This window comes from Hyla sarda, chromosome 1 (assembly GCF_029499605.1).
Source record: "Hyla sarda isolate aHylSar1 chromosome 1, aHylSar1.hap1, whole genome shotgun sequence".
Lineage (NCBI taxonomy): Eukaryota > Metazoa > Chordata > Amphibia > Anura > Hylidae > Hyla > Hyla sarda.
In genome coordinates, this window is record NC_079189.1 from 406195166 (window position 1) to 406214139 (window position 18974).

An 18974-nucleotide genomic window follows, 5' to 3' on the forward strand; every position below is an offset into this window, starting at 1 on the left:
ATAAAAAAAAACAACACGTTTAAAACAACTTTTATTTAAAAAAAAACACTCCCCCACAAGCCCTCGTTAACCATTTTATTAACGTTGAACAAAAAAGAAACGCTGGTCATCATAGCAGTCCACAGGATACATGGATCTGAAATTCAGAAGAAAAAAAACACGGAAAATATGTTAGTACATTTATTGTCACCTGCCTGCACTGCACGACTACAACTTCCAGCATGTCCTCACTGTAAAGGCAAGCTGGGAGTTGTAGTCATGCGATGGCAGGCTGGTGGGAGATGTGCAGGTGGGTGACAAGCAAGTCAGGGAAACTTGTCACCCGCCCGCACATCTCCCGCCCGTGCTGCACCACTACAACTCCCAGCATGCCCTTACAATAAGGGCATGCTGGGAGTTGTAGTAGTGGGGTGTGGGCAGGTGACAAGGAAGCCAGGGAAGCGGGGGGCTTGTGCTCCACTCCGTGGCTTCCCAGTGGGGAAAATTAAGTTATGGCACTGTAACTTTATGTTTCCCTCTGGCAGCTATGATTGGGCAGAAGGTCTGGACCAATCACAGGTCTGCCAGGGAAATGTGAAATTACAGTACTGTAATTTCATATACCTGTCGGCCTTCGCAGGTTTTTTTTTTATATTAACAACATTTTATAACGAGGGCTTGTGGGGGAGTGTTTTTTGGAATAAAAGTTTTTTAAATGTGTTTATTTTTATTTTTTTCTATTTACTTTACAGGCTTAGTAGTGGAAGCCGTCTTATATACGTAGTCCATTACTAAGCCGGGGCTTAGCCTTAGCCCCAAAACCAGCTAGTGCTAACCTCCGAATATTACCCCAGCACCCACCACCACAGGGGTGTCAGAAAGGGTACCAAAAACAGAGCGTCAAAAATGGCTCTCCTGGGCCAAGGCCGTAACAGGCTGAGGAAGGCCAATAACAATGGTCCTCACCCACCCTGGTAACATCAGGCTGTTGCTGTTTGGTTGGTTTCTGGCTGAGAATAAAAATACAGGGAACCCTATGCCTTTTTTTTTTTTTTATTTAACCCCTTAAGGACGCAGGACGTAAATGTACGTCCTGGTGAGGTGGTACTTAACGCACCAGGACGTACATTTACGTCCTAAGCATAACCGCGGGCATCGGAGCGATGCCCGTGTCATGCGCGGCTGATCCCGGCTGCTAATCGCAGCCAGGGACCCGCCGGCAATGGCCGACGCCCGCGATCTCGCGGGCGTCCGCCATAAACCCCTCAGGTGCCGGGATCAATACAGATCCCGGCATCTGCGGCGGTTCGCGATTTAAATGAACGATCGGATCGCCCGCAGCGCTGCTGCGGGGATCCGATCATTCATAACGCCGCACGGAGGTCCCCTCTCCTTCCTCCGTGCGGCTCCCGACGTCTCCTGCTCTGGTCTGTGATCGAGCAGACCAGAGCAGGAGATGACCGATAATACTGATCTGTTCTATGTCCTATACATAGAACAGATCAGTATTAGCAATCATGGTATTGCTATGAATAGTCCCCTATGGGGACTATTCAAGTGTAAAAAAAAAATGTAAAAAAATGTAAAAGTAAAAGTAAAAAAAAGTGAAAAATCCCCTCCCCCAATAAAAAAGTAAAACGTCCGTTTTTTCCTATTTTACCCCCAAAAAGCGTAAAAAACATTTTTTATAGACATATTTGGTATCGCCGCGTGCGTAAATGTCCGAACTATTAAAATAAAATGTTAATGATCCCGTACGGTGAACGGCGTGAACGAAAAAAAATAAAAAAAAAGTCTTTAATACATTTTATAAAAAAAAAAATAATAAAAAATGTATTAAAAGTTTTTTATATGCAAATGTGGTATAAAAAAAAGTACAGATCATGGCGCAAAAAATGAGCCCCCATACCGCCGCTTATACGGAAAAATAAAAAAGTTAGAGGTCATCAAAATAAAGGGATTATAAACGTACTAATTTGGTTAAAAAGTTTGTGATTTTTTTTAAGCGCAACAATAATATAAAAGTATGTAATAATGGGTATCATTTTACTCGTATTGACCCTCAGAATAAAGAACACATGTCACTTTGACCATAAATTGTACGGCGTGAAAACAAAACCTTCCAAAATTAGCAAAATTGCGTTTTTCGTTTTAATTTCCCCACAAAAATAGTGTTTTTTGGTTGCACCATACATTGTATGATATAATGAGTTATGTCATTACAAAGGACAACTGGTCGCGCAAAAAACAAGCCCTCATACTAGTCTGTGGATGAAAATATAAAAGAGTTATGATTTTTAGAAGGCGAGGAGGAAAAAATGAAAACGTAAAAATTAAATTGTCTGAGTCCTTAAGGCCAAAATGGGCTGAGTCCTTAAGGGGTTAAAGGGGTACTCCGGTGGAAAACTTTTTTTTTTTTCTTAAATCAACTGGCTCCAGAAAGTTAAACAGATTTGTAAATTACTTCTATTAAAAAATCTTAATCCTTTCAGTACTTATTAGCTGCTGAATACTACAGAGGAAATTATTTTCTTTTTGGAACACAGAGCTCTCTGCTGACATCATGACCACAGTGCTCTCTGCTGACACCTCTGCCCATTTTAAGAACTGTCCAGAGTAGCTGAAAATCCCCATAGAAAACATATGCTGCTCTGGACAGTTCCTAAAATGGACAGAGATGCCAGCAGAGAGCACTGTGGTCATGATGTCAGCAGAGAGCTCTGTGTTCCAAAAAGAAAATAATTTCCTCTGTAGTATTCAGCAGCTAATAAGTACTAGAAGGATTAAGATTTTTTAATGGAAGTAATTTACAAATCTGTTTAACTTTCTGGCACCAGTTGATAAAAAAAAAAAAGTTTTCCACCGGAGTACCCCTTTAATTATTTATGGAAAAAAAATGCATAGGGTTCCCCATATTTTCATTCTCAGCCAAATACCAACCAAGCAGCAACAGCCTGATGTTACCAGGGTGGATGAGGACCATTGTTACTGGCCCTCCCCAGCCTAAATAATGTCAACCTGTTACTGCCTAGGCCCAGGAGCGCCATATTTGACACTCCGGGCCTGTTGTAGCGGCTCTTCCTGACAGCCCTGTGGTAGTGGGTACTGGGGTAATAATCGTGGGTTAGCACTAGCTGTTGTTGGTGCTAACGCTAAGCCTTGGCTTAGTATTGGATTCTGTCTATAAGACGGCTTCCACTACTAAGCCTGTAAAGTAAATAAATAAAAACAAGTTTAAAAAACTTTTATTCCAAAAAACACTCCCCCACAAGCCCTCGTTAACCGTTTTATTAACATTAAATAAACACTGGTTATTGTCGTAGTCCACAGGAAAATAAGTTAGTATATTTATTGCAACCCAGCGGCACATTTCCCGCTCGCACCGCACCACATGACTAAAACTCCCAGCATTCCCTTACGGTAAGGACATAATGGGAGTTGTAGTCATGCAGCAGGGCTGGGGGGAGATGTGTAAGCAGGTGACAAGCTTGTCACCTGCCCCCACTGCATGACTACAACTCCCAGCATTCCCTTGCAGTAAGGACATGCTGGGAGTTGTAGTCATTAGGCACGGCTGGGTGACAAGCTTGTCATACGCCTGCCCATCTAACACACTCCCCCTGTGCTGCACAACTACAATTCCCAGCATGTCCTTACACTAAGGACATGCTGAGAGTTTTAGTAGTGTTGCATGGGCGGGAGATGTGCGGACACCCTCCTTAACATCTCCTACCTGCTCGTCCCACCCTGCCTGTGAAAATGAAAGTTCAAAAAAAGTGACTTTTTGTGCGACTTTTGCATGGCTTCTCTCCCCAACCACAGTGAGGACATAATGGGAGTTGTAGTCCCAACACCTTGCAGGGAGCTGGGAAAAAAAGTTGCAAAAAAAGTCTCACGTGGGACTTTATGTGCGACTTTTTGAAAATGCTGTCATATTCAAGTTTGTAAGCCAGGTCTGCCCTTGCTTCCACTTGAGACTTTTTGAAGGGGGTTTGCAACTTTTATTTGATTACGTGCGACTTTCGCAATGATAAATCCTGGACCACTGCCAAGTAAAAACTGAAAATTGCTTAGGTAGAGCAGATTGGTATTTTTTGCTTACCCACAAAAGTCGCACAAAAATTTGCTTAGGTGCACGTGCAACTTTTGTAAGCAAAAAAAGCTGCTTAAAACCCATGATAAATCTTCCTCTATGATTTTACAGTACAGTGGTCCCTCAACATACGATGGTAATTCGTTTCAAATGAGCCATCGTTTGTCGAATCCATCCATCCATGAGGGATTCGTGCAATGTAAAGTATAGGAAGCTGTACTCACCTGTCCCCGCCTCTCCCGATGGTGACCCCGGGCCTCCGCTGGGCTCTCCTGGTCATCTCCGGTCCTCCGCTGTCTTCTCCGGTCCTCTGCTGTCTTCTCCGGTCCTCCCCTGTCTTCCGCAAGGCCTTACTGGGCCTGCGTAGCGACGTCATTACGCCGCTGCGTACGCCATTCCTATTGGATGACGTGCGCAGCAGCGTATTGACGTCATCGGAGAGGGCCAAGAAGACACCGGAAGACCAGTGATGGACCCGGAGGGCACCCCGTAGCATCGTGGAGGGGTAAGTAATACTTACCGCATCACACGGGGAACATTAAGCTGCTATCCGGCAGCAGCTTAAGCATTTTGCGCTGACGGATAGCACTTTATGTGATGGCCCCGACATAAAAAAGCATCGTATGTCGATGCTGACAACGACATGTGATGGCCTCTGAGAGGCCATCGTATGTCGATTTGATCATATGTCGGGGCCATCGTAGGTCGGGGGGTCACTGTATGTTCAGGCTGTGTATATGTGTATGCATCTATATATTTTTGTGCCCGTGAGCAAGTGTTTGTGTTTGTGTGTGTGTGTGTGTGTGTGTGTGTGTAAAGTGAGGTGGGAGACAAGGTGCTTTTGTTGTCCATTAGACAAGCCAAATTTCAATTATAAAGATAAATTGTACATTGTGAAGTTAACCTATTGATTTCTGCCAACAACTGCCTAATTGATATCTAGAAGGCAGGAGCATAGCTAAGGTGGCTAGTAAGGCATATGCTGTGTGCCAGGAGGAGCATCAGTAGGCAGTAGGCCTTTCAATCTACTTATTGTATTATATTAATCATCTCATTTATTAAATGTATTGAAAGTTTGTATATGTGACTGATACTAATTTTATGATGTTTCAATTCAACCAGTAGCCAAGGCAAATGAGTCTGATCAAACAACAATGAACAAGCTTGTTGGTAGGTTACGAAATCAGGTATTCATTGTACACAGGAAACTGCTCTTTCTAAAGCCTCAAATGCTCTCTCGGTGGCTAAATCTCATGGCTACTACTCTCTATTAGTTCTTCTGGATCTCTATGAACCATTTGTAAATCAGCGTCTCCTACTCACTATGCTCTGCTCTTTTAGCCTTAAGGATTTTGCTTTCTCTTGTTTTTTTTCCTACCTCTCAAACTGCTCCTTCAGTGCATCATTTGCTGGCTCTATTTCTTCTCCGCTTGCTGTTTTTTAAGTATTTTTTGGGAATCAATCCTTTTCTCTCTTTACATTTTTGAATAAATTATCAGATTTTACTTCCAATATCATCTCTATGCTGATGAAACTCAATTATTATACCTCTTCCTATTACATCACCCTGCACCAAACACAAAATGGTATATTTTTAGAAGTGTGTTAGAGGTACATACCCTATAGAAATAAGAGTCAATAGATAACTGGCAGGATAGAGGAGGAGGACACAGCACTGATGAGGACAGAGAATGTGCTGCCTGTGGATAAGGCCTTACTGCTAGACAGCTGAGAGGGATCCGGAGGAGCAGCAGCGGCAGGGGCATGGTATTCCTCACATTGTGGTGCGTCTCTACTGTCCCACGCTGCCTTGTGATATCCTCCATGTATCTACGTGGAGACCTAGTTTTTATACTCGTACCCTGGTCACGGCTTACTTTATCTTTGCGGAGACGGCACAGTACCACATTTTCCTTATCTGGTTTGGTAGAAAAAAATTCCACATAGCAGATAACTGGACAGGTACGCCAAGACCTGACTGTGCCCCTCCTTTCCTCCTCACCTGGTTCTCACGTCCTGTCCAACACTACATTGTCATCATCCAACTCCTCCTCTTTGTCCCCAGCACTTCTATCTCCATGAACTTCTGATGTCTGATTACAGGCTCCTTGCTCCCCCTCAGCATGCCCAGCCATGACTAAGACCGTGTGTCACAGTTGAAACTGTGCTGTTTTTATTTTCATGTCCAAATAAATCTCCTGTGTTAATTGCTCTTCGCTGGGCTACATCATTTTGTTCTTGCGATTACAAGGGTTAAAGCTGGAGCCCAAGGTCTGTGCTTGAGGTAAATCAGGATAGTCTGAGGTTGGAGTGCTATGTTAATCCCTGTGTATATCCACAATGATGCCTTATAGTATCCCCATCACGCATGCCACCATCAGTCCAACTAGTGCTATGTTCAGCCACTGCTTCCATCTCCTCTGTAATACACACCAAAGACTGACTATCCTTACGCAACTTCTCATGGCTAATGCTAACCTTCTGCTTAGCACAAGACAGCAAAGACAGAGGTGATGGAACAAACAGTACAGAATGGACATTTCCACCTGGCCATGTAACTGTAAACAATGAGAAATCCTTTGACACATAACTCAACTGGACACAGGATCTGTGATGTCTGTGCTTTGCTGTCCTCAGCAGAAAGAGATTGTAATGGCTGCCCCTCTTATAAAATGGGGCTGAGCCAGAAGCCCATAGGTCAAGCTGCAGGTCATGTGTTTCACTGGTGCTCTCTGGGTAATCATGTGATAACATCATGTGAACATATCATGTGACCACCACAGGTCCTTAACACCTTATACACAAAATACATAGCTATATACTGACTATACATTAGTATACTGACTACAATTCTATGGCAATAAATGACAGTATAGTAACAGCAGGGGAGACACTGCAGGAGAGCCCCCAGGTCACTGAGGGACTCAACTTGACAGGGCCTAAGGGTAGTGCAGGATCAGGTCCTGTACTGGGATATTACATATGTCTAACTACCCCCCTACTCTGTACATCCTTGTCTTGGCGGTTATTTCTCTAATGTAAAAATTCTTCATATGTATTTAAGGGTTCACCGACATACCACATACTGTATGTACTCGTATTTATACTTACATTGCGTGAGGGGGTATGCATGGATTCTGAATACCTTTTATATTATATTCCATGTGATGGGTAGATCTGTACAAAAATCTATCCTTCACATAGGATATAGTACAAAAAAAACTATATACACATACAAAAACAAGCAGGAGGTCAGGTTTTTACTTTATTACATCTAATAGGTTCATTGTGATAGAATTTTTATCAGTGGCAAGCACTCCTTGATTGTGTTTATATGTATATACAGTATAGTATAAAACTCTTTAGTACCATCACACTACTTCTGGTGGATTTTATAATTATCAATAAAGGAAGATTTTCACAGCACCTCTATATCTTTTGATTTTCCTACTATGATCTATTTATATCTAGAAACTGTATCTATTACAACGGGGAATCCTCTGTGTCTACACCAGCACAGGCAAGGGTTCTTTACTGTAAGAGCAGTGAGACTATGGACCAGAGGAAGTGGTCATGTGAACTCAATAAAAGAGTTCAAAAGGAGCCTGGATACATTTTTAGAGAGCAATAATATTACAGGTTTTAGTCACTAGATTCTGGATGTGGGACATTGATCCAGGGATTTATACTGATTACCAGATTTGGAGTCAGGAAAGAATTGGATATTACCTTATGTTTTTTTTTTTTTTTTTTTGCCTTCTTCTGGATCAGCGATATAGGATAATCGGCTGAACTGGATGGACTTATCTCTTTTTTCAGCCTTAGAAACTGTGTACAGTATCTATATGTAACTATTTTTTTTAACCTATAAGGCCAGTTTTACACGAGTGTATAATATGTGTATTTTTATGTGGTGTCCCGGTACCGTATTGTATACGCTACCTATATAGAGGTCCCCATAGTCAGAGTCCCTAGGACGTCGGGGTCACTCTTTTGTAGTCACCTTGTCACCTCTCACTTAGTCGATGACTATATAGCAGTTCTTATTAATATTAATATAAGTATAAGTATAAATATGTATATATTTAGTTATCTACCTGTTCGGAGCGTAGCAGGACCTGCGGTTCACGTGATTAGGTTGGAACTCTATGGTTTTGCTACAGGACCTTTGGAGGTTCCCGTGACGTGTTCACCCACAATGCACTGTAACGGTGAGTGACAGTCGTTACGGACCAATCCAAAACGGCCGGCCCCTGCCCATATAAGGGACCCGCGCCATCTTGATCGCTCTCTTGGGTTGCTGACTCTGGAAGAGGTAGGACCTCCGCAGCATACAAGACGAGTTACTAGGCCAAAACCTTGCGGCCTAGGCCTCTAACATAGCGGATAGACTAAGCAATTCCCCGCTACTCATCGCAAGATCACTGGACCTAATTACTCCCCTAAATCCAGCGGATCTCTGCTATACAATTCTTCAGAAGCTAAATTGGGCTTATCTGATCCCAACCGACTGTCACGGTTACTATTACTACATGTACAGAAATTCCTCAGTAAAGGTTCCTGCAAGTTTTCAGTTAACAGCGGTTGTGGACAATCCTTTATTTCTGCATCACCTATTGCTCTTGGGAAGGTTGGCAATAGGCCTATGAAGAAACCCAGCATTTAACCATCACCCTGGCGTCACGAGTGACAAGGGTTAACAGCGCCCTTAACTATTCTGAACAGCAACACCCTAAATTCCCTACACCCCAACCAGACAGTATCCTCTCATCCGCCACCACATTTACATCTGTATTATGGACACATGCCCTAGCCTGACCTCATTGCCGCTGTCAGTTCAGGTCATCAGACCTGCAGTCAGGCTACGCAAACTTTCTGTGGAAACTGCAAAAACTCTTAGGCTAGGTTCACTCTTTGGAATTTCCAAATGGAATTCCGCTTTCAGAGGAATCTGCCTTGAAACATTGTCATCTATGGGGACGGCAATGTATGCACAGTCCTATCATTTTTCTGGCCAGAGATTCTGTAGTGTGAACCTAGCCTTATTATCACCCTGATCCATTCCCCTCTTGACCACTATTAGGGTAGGGTCTCACATAATGGATCTGCAGTGTATTTTACACAGTGGATATGCCGGTGACCGACCCTAGAGTGTGCCTCCTACTGTGCTTGTGTTGTCTGCTCGTAGCAGCAATCCACCACTACAAGCAGACACATTGATACAGACGCAGTGTACTTAGACATCGCAGCCGCTCTCGGCCTAGCCCAGGGAGCGACTGCAATGTCTGTGAGTACTTTGCGTGCGTGCGGCATCTCGCAGGTCAATGTGTGTCTGCTTGTCACAGCAGGAGGCACACTATAGAGTTGCTCATTGGCGGATCCGCAGCAAAAAATTTGCTGCGAATCCATTACATGTGACCCTGCCCTTAGGCTGGGTTCACTAGTATGAAAGTAAAAAAATATAGAAGTGCTGTAAAAATCTTCATTTTTCTTTTCCGTAAATAGTTTTTATTAAATTTTAATCACAAAAACAGCAGATAATATTGACAAGGGAGTATTATTTGATACAAAAGTAGGCCAATGGAAAGGTGTTGAAGAACACCTTGGTAGGTATCCAGAAAACACTCATAAAACAATAAACTTGAACAGGTAACCAATAATGGCGAAGTGGAGAGTAGTAGAATGAAGCTGGTCAGAAGTCCCATTTGAAAAATTAGAGAAACTCGGGCATACTTTACAATGTTAAATGACAAATAGTGGGTATATAGAAAGAATATGACATAAGGAACAGAAATGGTGAGTGGATGTGGTCCCGTGTGACATGAATAAATTACAGCAGTAATTGGAACCCAATGACTATTGAGATTTAAATCGAAGTAGATCAAATGTCCTTGCAATGTGGAGAAGTAGACCAACAGTGCTATCTTTTGGTGAAAGACGGAAATCTACCAGATCCCAAAGCTATAATTTTCTTATAGGAAAAAGTCAAGTTTATTTTGTTGATAAAAGAATCTAGGGTAGGAATCGTTCGCTGATTTTCAATTGCTCACAATAGCAATCTTGGCTAGGATACAAATGATACAGAATAAATCTTGTAGGTCACGTGATAAATATTGCAATTCAAGAAACAACATCACATCCTGGGATGTCCAAGGCACATGACTCCCTATGATGTCTCCTAATAATAATTTGCAGGATGTCAAGAAGGGTCTGATCATTGGGCAAATCCATAGGATATGGTTAAGTGTGTCGCGGGAGCCACAACCGCGCCAACATAAATGCGACACCCCGGGGTATATTCTAGATAGACAATCAGGAGTGTAATACAACCATAAAAGAGTTTTGAAGGCAGATTCAGTATGAGGAGAGCATTGAAAAGCTGCATGGATAGATTTAAACACTCGTTGCCAGATTTCATTAGAGAAGGAAGGACCAATTTCTCTCTCCCAAAACCGTAATGGATACGGCTTAGAAAAGTTATCGGTGTGTAGAAGGTTATTGTAAAGTGGTTTTAAGCCCTTAAGGGGCAAGGATAAGTAACAAAGAGCGGACCCATCTAACACTATCTTAGAAGACGACAAGCCTTGTAAAAATTTGCGAATCTGTAAATACATGCTGAAGATGGTAAGTATCCTTTAACGTGTGAAAGGAAATTATAGGGGTGTCAGCATTGAGATGGTGAGTATTAGGGATGAGCGAACCGAATCTGGTGAATCCGAATTCATTTCGGATTTCAGGAAAAATTTGATTCACAATGAATCCAAATATCGCCGCGATTCAATTGCACGAATCGCTTCATTAAACTCCATTTAGTGTGGTCCAGGCTCCAGGGCATCTAAAATGGGGTATCCACATGTGAGGACATGGGGCAAGGAACTTTGGGAAGGCGGGAAAGCGGGATGACCCTGAATCAAATGTAGCATGCAGCTTATCAGCAGCCAGCCACCCCTGTGATATCACAGCCCTATGTAATCGGCAGCCATCTTGCGGCCAGGCATTCCAGCGTCTTATTTCCGAGAGAGCGTTTCATTGCAGGGAGAGATAGAGCAGTGTGTTTGTTGCACAAAAAAACTGCTGACAGTAGAGATTCAGCACAAGCCAAAATCACTGCAGGAAAGCACTGACAGGGAAGGGAGAGAGAGAGAGAGAGAGAGAGAGAGAGAGAGAGAGAGAGAGAAAGTACACTTTTGGGTGTAATACACACTGATTCTACTGCTGCAGTGGTGTACCTCAACTCTAAAGCTCATAGGGGCCAGTTAGGCTGAGCACTAAAAGCCATTGTCACCTGCTATTAGTGCATAATAATACTGTACTGGGCTCTACTACATGCAATTCTGTAGTGCTGCAGTTGGCTGTACAACAACTGTAAAGCTAACAGGGGCCAGTTAGGGTGAGCACGAAAAGCCATAGTCACCTGATTACAGTGCCTAATACAGGTTGCGTAGCAGAGCTTATTGTCCTCTCAGAAGTGTAACCTGTGCATACATAGGTGATGTACGTATTTTTTTTTCCTGTAAAACAAATGTGGGCCTAGTCACTGTGAAAGGCCAGCCAAAGCTACACCCTTGTTTTTGTAGCCTAATACAGTTTTAAGTGGAGCATATTGTCCACCTCTCATAAGTGTAACCTGTGCCTACATAGGTGGTGTACGCTTTTTTTTTTTCCTGTCAAACTAATTTTGGCCTAGTTTTTTTTTTTATTCCTGTCAAACCAATTTTGGCCTAGTTACTGTGAAAGGCCAGCCAAAGCTACACACTTGTTTTTTGTAGCCTAATACAGTTTTAAGCGTAGTGTATTGTCCACCTCTCATAAGTGTAAACTGTACGTACACCTACGTGGTGTAAATTTTTTTCCTGAAAAACTGATTTTGGCCTAATTACTGTGAAAGGCCAGCCAAAGCTACCCACTTGTTTCTGTAGCCTTATACAGTTTGTAGTGGAGCGCATAGTTCTCCTCTCATAAGTTTAAACTGTACGTACACCTTTTATATATTTTACTGTTAAGCTAATTTGGCCTACTTACTGCGAAAGGCCACCCAAAGCTACCCACTTGTTTCTGTAGCCTTATACAGTTTTAAGCATAGCATATGTCCACCTCTCATAAGTTGAAACTGTACGTACACCTACGTCGTGTAAGTTTTTTTTTTACTGAAAAACTAATTTTGGAGTAGTTACTGGGAAAGGCCAGCCAAAGCTACCCACTTGTTTCTGTAGCCTTATACAGTTTGTTGTGGAGCACATTGTCCTCCTCTCATAAGTTTAAACTGTACGTGCACCTATTTGATGTCCTTTATATATTTTCCTGTTAAACTAATTTGGGCCTAGTTACTGTGAAAGGCCAGACAAAGCTACACATTGGTTTCTGTAGTCTAATACAGTTTTAACCGTAGTGGAGCGCATTGTCCTTCTCTCATAAGTGTAACATACACGCACTCAGCTGGTGTATAAGTACGTCAGGCAGAGAAGTGCCAGGACTTACCCAGAGGAGTGGCCGAGGCCTAAGTTCATCAGGCCCAGGCAGAGTACGCAGCAGAGTAGGGGTGTGTGGCAGCAGCAGTCACACCAAGGGGTCTGAGCTCCAGGTGTCAGCTAGCCGTCGTGTCTCACCCAGCAGCCGTGATTGATTGGTTCACTTGGTCATCCGCTTCATCCCAAGTGACGTCCGACACCCTCAGTCAACAGTTGTTGAGTTCCTCAGACTCAACCCTCAGTTGGCATGGCCCTCATGCTGCTGCTGCTACCTCCAGGCTGTGTCATTGTGCCACCATATGGTCTCCTCATGCCATTGGCACATTAAATGAAACTAAAAATTTTTTAAATCTATATAAAATCTTCAATTTAAATTTTACTAAATATCTTTAATCTTTTCAATTGTGAGGCCCTATGGTCTCATCAGGCTGTTTCCACCTCCAGGCTGGGTTATTCTGCCACATTATAGTCTCCTCGTGCTGCTGCCACTTCCAGACTGTGTCATTGTGCCACCGTATGGTCTCCTCATGCTGTTGGCACATTAAATTACACTTTAAAAATTTAAATCTATATAAAATCTTCAATTTAAATTTTACAAAATATCTTCAATCTTTTCAATTGTGAGGCCCTATGGTCTCGTCAGGCTACTGAAACCTCTAGGCTCTGTCATTGTGCCACCATGTGACTCCTTGTTATATTGGGTTTTGTGGTCATACAGTATTAGATCAAAGTAATTGCTTCCGGCACCCGGTACATTAAACTTGTGAATCTATTCAAAATCTTCAATTTAAATTAAAAAAAATCTCTTCAATCTTTTCAATTGTGAGGCCCTATGGTCGTCGTTATATATTACCTGTGGAATTACCACAAGAATCCAATGAAACAGGTTGGAGCGATAACAATGAACCATAACTGATTAAATGAAACATTCTGTCAGGATTCGAACCCGTGACCAGCCACATCCCAGGCAGTAGCCCTGCTTACTAGGCTACCGTCTTCTCTGGACATTCCTTCCTAAAACCTTTTATGTAACCTTAGTCTTGCCAAGTCTTGCTCATCACCCTTGATTCCCCACACCTGGTACTTCCCTATATAAGTCCAGCCCCTTGCACTCTAGCTTGCTGATTATTGAGCTCCTGAGCCTTGATCAAGCTTCTCCTCATCTGCTGCTCTTGCTACTACTGAAGTCCACTGCTGACCAGGAATTGCCTACCGACTACTCTTCTGCTTTGTCCCTACTTACTGAACTGCTACCACCGTTGCCATCTGGATTGTCTGACCACGCTTATTGCTGCCTGCCCTGACCCACCGCCTGCCTACTGACTACGCCTCTGCCAGACTTCCTGCACTTACTACCTGCCTGCGGTCATTGCCACTGGGCTCCACTCCTACCTCCAGCCAGCGGTCCTCTAACTCAGGTGAGCCCGTAGGATTGTTACAGAATAATCAGCCGCACTATGGAGTCCGCAATGGCCACTCTGCGTAAGCAGGTCTCCGAACTTCAAGAATTTGGCACTACATTTCAGGAGAAATTTGCCCAGCTCCAAGGCGTAGTCCAAAGCCAACAGAGGGAGATTATTGAACTACAGAGGCAACTCCTGGACGTCCGCGGCGCGTCCGCAGACACCCGCATGCCACTCCCATCAAGATTCAGTGGCGACAGATGCCAGTATCGGGGGTTTCTAAACCAATGTCGCATCTATTTTCAAATGTACCCGGCCCCCTTCACCACCGAGAAAAAGAAGGTGCTATTTGTGGTCAATCTCCTGACGGATGAAGCATTAGCATGAGCATCACCATACGTGGAGACTAACAGTCACCTCCTGGACAACCTTAACAACTTCATCACCGCCATGAGTCAAGTCTTCGATGACCCCAACCGCTGTGCGACAGCCGAGGCGCGACTACATGGTCTGCGGCAAGGGAGACGCTCCGTCGCCGAATACACCGCCGAGTTTCGCCGTTGGGTCACGGACACCACCTGGAACCCAGCAGCACAGAGAAGCCAATTCCGGCGAGGCCTGTCCGAATTAATAAAGGACGAACTCGCCAGAGTTGAGGCCCCGGACGATCTGGATGACTTCATTCAGTTATGCATCCGGATAGATCAAAGACTCTCCGAGAGGAAAAAAGAAAGACTCTGGTCCTCGGACCACAGACCCACTTACTCCTTCTCTTCCACCACCCAGCGCGACCCCCAGTCAGTAACTGAACCTATGCAGGTCGACGCTCTACGTAGGTCTCTATCCACAGCTGAGAAGGAGAGAAGGCTGGCCGAAAACCTCTGCCTCTACTGTGGGGAGCCAGGTCATTTTGCCATCAAATGTCCTCATAAGATCCGAAAGACTATTGCCGTCACGGAGCTAAAGGAGCGATTACAGACTCCAACTCCGCCTGCAGCCCCCGAAAATAACAACACGGCGGCTCATGGATCCCACTTCATCGTCCCCATCCTCATCGACATTGAGGGGCGACAACTTTCCTGTTCAGCGATGTTAGACTCCGGGGCGGGAGGCAACTTCATGGATTTAACCTTCGCCCGCGAAAAGAACATTCCACTGACAATCAAGGCAGCCCCCGTTGACCTGGAAACCGTTGACGGATCCCCACTCTCCTCGGGGCCGGTCACTCACGAGACCACTGAACTACAACTCCTCATAGAACCAGATCACTGTGAAAAGATCCACTTCTCTCTGATCGCCTCCCCGAAGTTCCCAGTGATCTTGGGCATCCCATGGTTGGCCACCCACAACCCCTCGGTGGACTGGGAAACCCGCTGCATACGATTCCCGTCCGAGTTCTGCTCGCTAAATTGCTCCCACAAACCCGTCCTTCCACCCGAAGACACCAACATCTCAAAACTATCGGTCAAGGATCTGCTACCCCCTCAATACCGCGAGTTCCAGGATGTCTGCGAAAAGAAAAACGCAGACAAGCTGCCACCACACCGACCCTACGACTGCCCTATAGAACTGTTGCCCGGGGCCGAAATACCCTTTTGCAGTATCTACTCCCTCTCAGAGCCTGAACTCAAGGCTCTGAAAGAGTACCTGGACGAGGACCTGAGGAAGGGGTTCATCCGGCCCTCCACCTCCCCTGCGGGAGCCCCCTTTTTCTTCGTAGAGAAAAAAGACTCCTCCCTGCGTCCCTGCATAGACTACAGAAAGCTTAACGACATAACCGTAAAAAATCGGTACCCGCTCCCACTGATTTCAGAACTCCTTGAGAGACTCCGGGCAGCGAAGATCTTCACTAAACTCGACCTTCGAGGGGCCTACAACCTCGTCCGAATCCGCCCTGGGGACGAATGGAAGACAGCTTTCCGGACACGCTATGGTCATTTCGAGTACCTGGTCATGCCTTTCGGACTCTGCAATGCTCCCGCCACATTCCAGCACTTCATTAACGACGTCCTCAGGGACATGCTGGATCTGTTTGTAGTCGTTTACCTGGACGACATCTTGATCTTCTCTGAAGACCTCGAGCAGCACCGCGAACACGTCTGCAGGGTACTGCAGAGACTCCGACAGAACTCTCTCTACATCAAGCTAGAGAAATGCGAGTTTGAGCGAACCACCACTCAGTTCCTCGGATACATCATCTCCCCAGAGGGCATAAGTATGGACCCTGGGAAGGTCCAAGCTGTGATGAACTGGCCCGTTCCGAAAAACGAGAAGGAGATACAAAGATTCATTGGCTTCGCCAACTTCTATCGGAAGTTTATCCGGAACTTCTCCAAGGTCATAGCACCAATCACCCAACTCACCAAGAAGGCAGTCCCCTTCTCCTGGACACCCGAGGCCCAGGAGGCCTTCACCAAGCTGAAACTCCTCTTCACTTCTGCCCCAATCTTAATCCACCCGAACCCCGAGCTCCCATTTACAGTCGAAGTGGATGCATCAGACTCTGCGGTGGGGGCAGTTTTGTCACAACGGACAGGGGAGAGAATGCTATTACACCCGTGTGCATTTTTCTCCCGCCAGATGTCCCCCTCCGAGAAGAACTATGACATTGGGAACAAAGAACTATTGGCGATCAAGGATGCCTTCTCCGAGTGGAGACACCTGCTGGAGGGAGCCACCAACCCCATAATCGTACTAACTGACCACAAGAACCTCGAGTTCATCCGCAGCGCTAAGAGACTCTCGGCCAGACAGGCCAGATGGAGCCTATTCTTTTCCCGCTTCAACTTTCTCATCACCTATCGCCCCGGATCAAAAAACGGCAAGGCTGACGCCCTCTCCAGAATGTTTTCCGAGCCCTCACAGAGTAACAAGGGCCAAGATAACATCTTACCCGAGAGAAGGGTCGTAGGGGCCACCTATTCTAAAGAACTCCTGGGCACAATCAAAGAAGGATATGAAAATGACCCCTTCCTCGCCCACCCCACAGGGAATATCAGCCTTACGTTTAAGAACGGCCATTGGTTTCATCAGGACCTACAACTATATGTACCAGAAATCGCACGGCTCGAAGTGCTCAAACTCAACCATGACTCCAAGCTGGCCGGCCATTTTGGCACAAGAAAGACCCAGGAGCTTCTCTCCCGCTCCTTCTGGTGGCCAACATACAAGGAGGACGTCAAGAGGTACATCTCCTCATGCGCGGTCTGTGCCCGCAATAAGACTCCTCGTTCCTCTCCCGTGGGTCTGTTACAACCCCTCCCTATTCCCTCCCGCCCCTGGGGCTCGATCTCCATGGACTTTGTGGTAGACCTTCCTCCTTCAAAAGGGATGAACACCATCCTGGTCGTGGTCGACCGTCTCACCAAGATGGCTCATTTCATCCCCTACAAAGGCATACCCACCGCCAAACAGACAGCCGATCTAATTCTCAGAGAGGTCTTCAGGCTGCATGGGATCCCGGACGAAGTGGTCTCTGACCGAGGCGTACAATTTGCCTCAAAGTTCTGGAAGAACTTCTGCCTGGCGCTCGGGGTTAAAGTAAACCTGTCCTCCGCTTTCCACCCTCAGTCAAACGGGCAGACTGAGAGAACTAATCAGACCCTAGAGCAGTACCTACGCTGTTTCAGCTCCCACCTGCAGGATGACTGGCTTGACCATCTCCCCACGGCCGAGTTCGCCTACAACAATGCTGAGCACAGCTCAACCAAGCACAGCCCCTTCTTTGCTAACACAGGCTCGCACCCGGTATTCATTCCCCACCTGCCCGTCGCCTCCACCCTCCCAGCAGTGGCCGAACGCGTAACAACCCTACAGGAGGCACAAAAGAACATTATAGACAACCTCCAGCTCGCCCAGAGGCGTTTTAAACAGGGAGCAGACAGACGTCGCAAACCCACCCCGGGATTCCATGTGGGAGACAAGGTGTGGCTGTCCACCAGGAACCTCAGATTGAAGGTCCCCTCCAAAAAGTTGGCCCAAAGATACATGGGTCCGTTCCGGATCACCGCACAAATCAACGAGGTCACGTTCCGGATTGACCTTCCGGACTCCATTAGGGTGCATCCTGTCTTCCATTGCTCACTCCTCAAGCCATACGTGGAGAACACCTTCACAGGCCGCCACTCGCCCCCTCCACCACCCGTGAGGGTACAGGGTGAAGAAGAATACGTGGTCGCAAAGATCCTCGACTCCAGGATCCACAGGGGAAGACTACAATACCTAATTGGGTGGGAGGGTTACCCTCCCGAGGATAACTCCTGGGAGCCAGAAGAAAATATCCACGCCTCCAGACTGGTAAAAGAGTTCCACCAACGGCACCCCGGTAAGCCTGCCCCTGCGGTGCCCGGAGGTCACCTTGGAAGAGGGGGAGTACTGTCAGGATTCGAACCCGTGACCAGCCACATCCCAGGCAGTAGCCCTGCTTACTAGGCTACCGTCTTCTCTGGACATTCCTTCCTAAAACCTTTTATGTAACCTTAGTCTTGCCAAGTCTTGCTCATCACCCTTGATTCCCCACACCTGGTACTTCCCTATATAAGTCCAGCCCCTTGCACTCTAGCTTGCTGATTATTGAGCTCCTGAGCCTTGATCAAGCTTCTCCTCATCTGCTGCTCTTGCTACTACTGAAGTCCACTGCTGACCAGGAATTGCCTACCGACTACTCTTCTGCTTTGTCCCTACTTACTGAACTGCTACCACCGTTGCCATCTGGATTGTCTGACCACGCTTATTGCTGCCTGCCCTGACCCACCGCCTGCCTACTGACTACGCCTCTGCCAGACTTCCTGCACTTACTACCTGCCTGCGGTCATTGCCACTGGGCTCCACTCCTACCTCCAGCCAGCGGTCCTCTAACTCAGGTGAGCCCGTAGGATTGTTACACATTCGCACTTTCACAGTTGGGTGCTGAGAGGCAGGGACTGGAACAGGTGGTAGCTTGCCTCGTGGCAGACCGCCAGCTCGATGCTCACTAGAATGGGTCCTCAAAAAGAATTAAAATTTTTTTTAATAAATTCTAATTATATGAAA

At 45.8% G+C, this 18974-nt stretch overlaps 1 protein-coding gene across 8 annotated transcripts in view; it reads left to right on the top strand.

Annotated features, from left to right (window-relative positions):
• The window catches only part of PLA2G4C (phospholipase A2 group IVC), a 151706-nt gene that overhangs the window by 82093 nt on the left and 50639 nt on the right, over window positions 1-18974 (top strand). For 7 of the 8 annotated variants that reach the window (XR_008845643.1, XR_008845633.1, XM_056528570.1 and 4 more), the window contains one exon: window positions 5195-5242. Coding sequence is in view for 6 of the 8 variants with exons in the window: in XM_056528570.1 (XP_056384545.1) it covers window positions 5195-5242 (48 nt within the window). In the remaining 2 variants the exon portion in view is untranslated. The remainder of the gene's footprint in view (window positions 1-5194; window positions 5243-18974) is intronic. The other variant, XM_056528573.1, reaches the window with a different exon arrangement.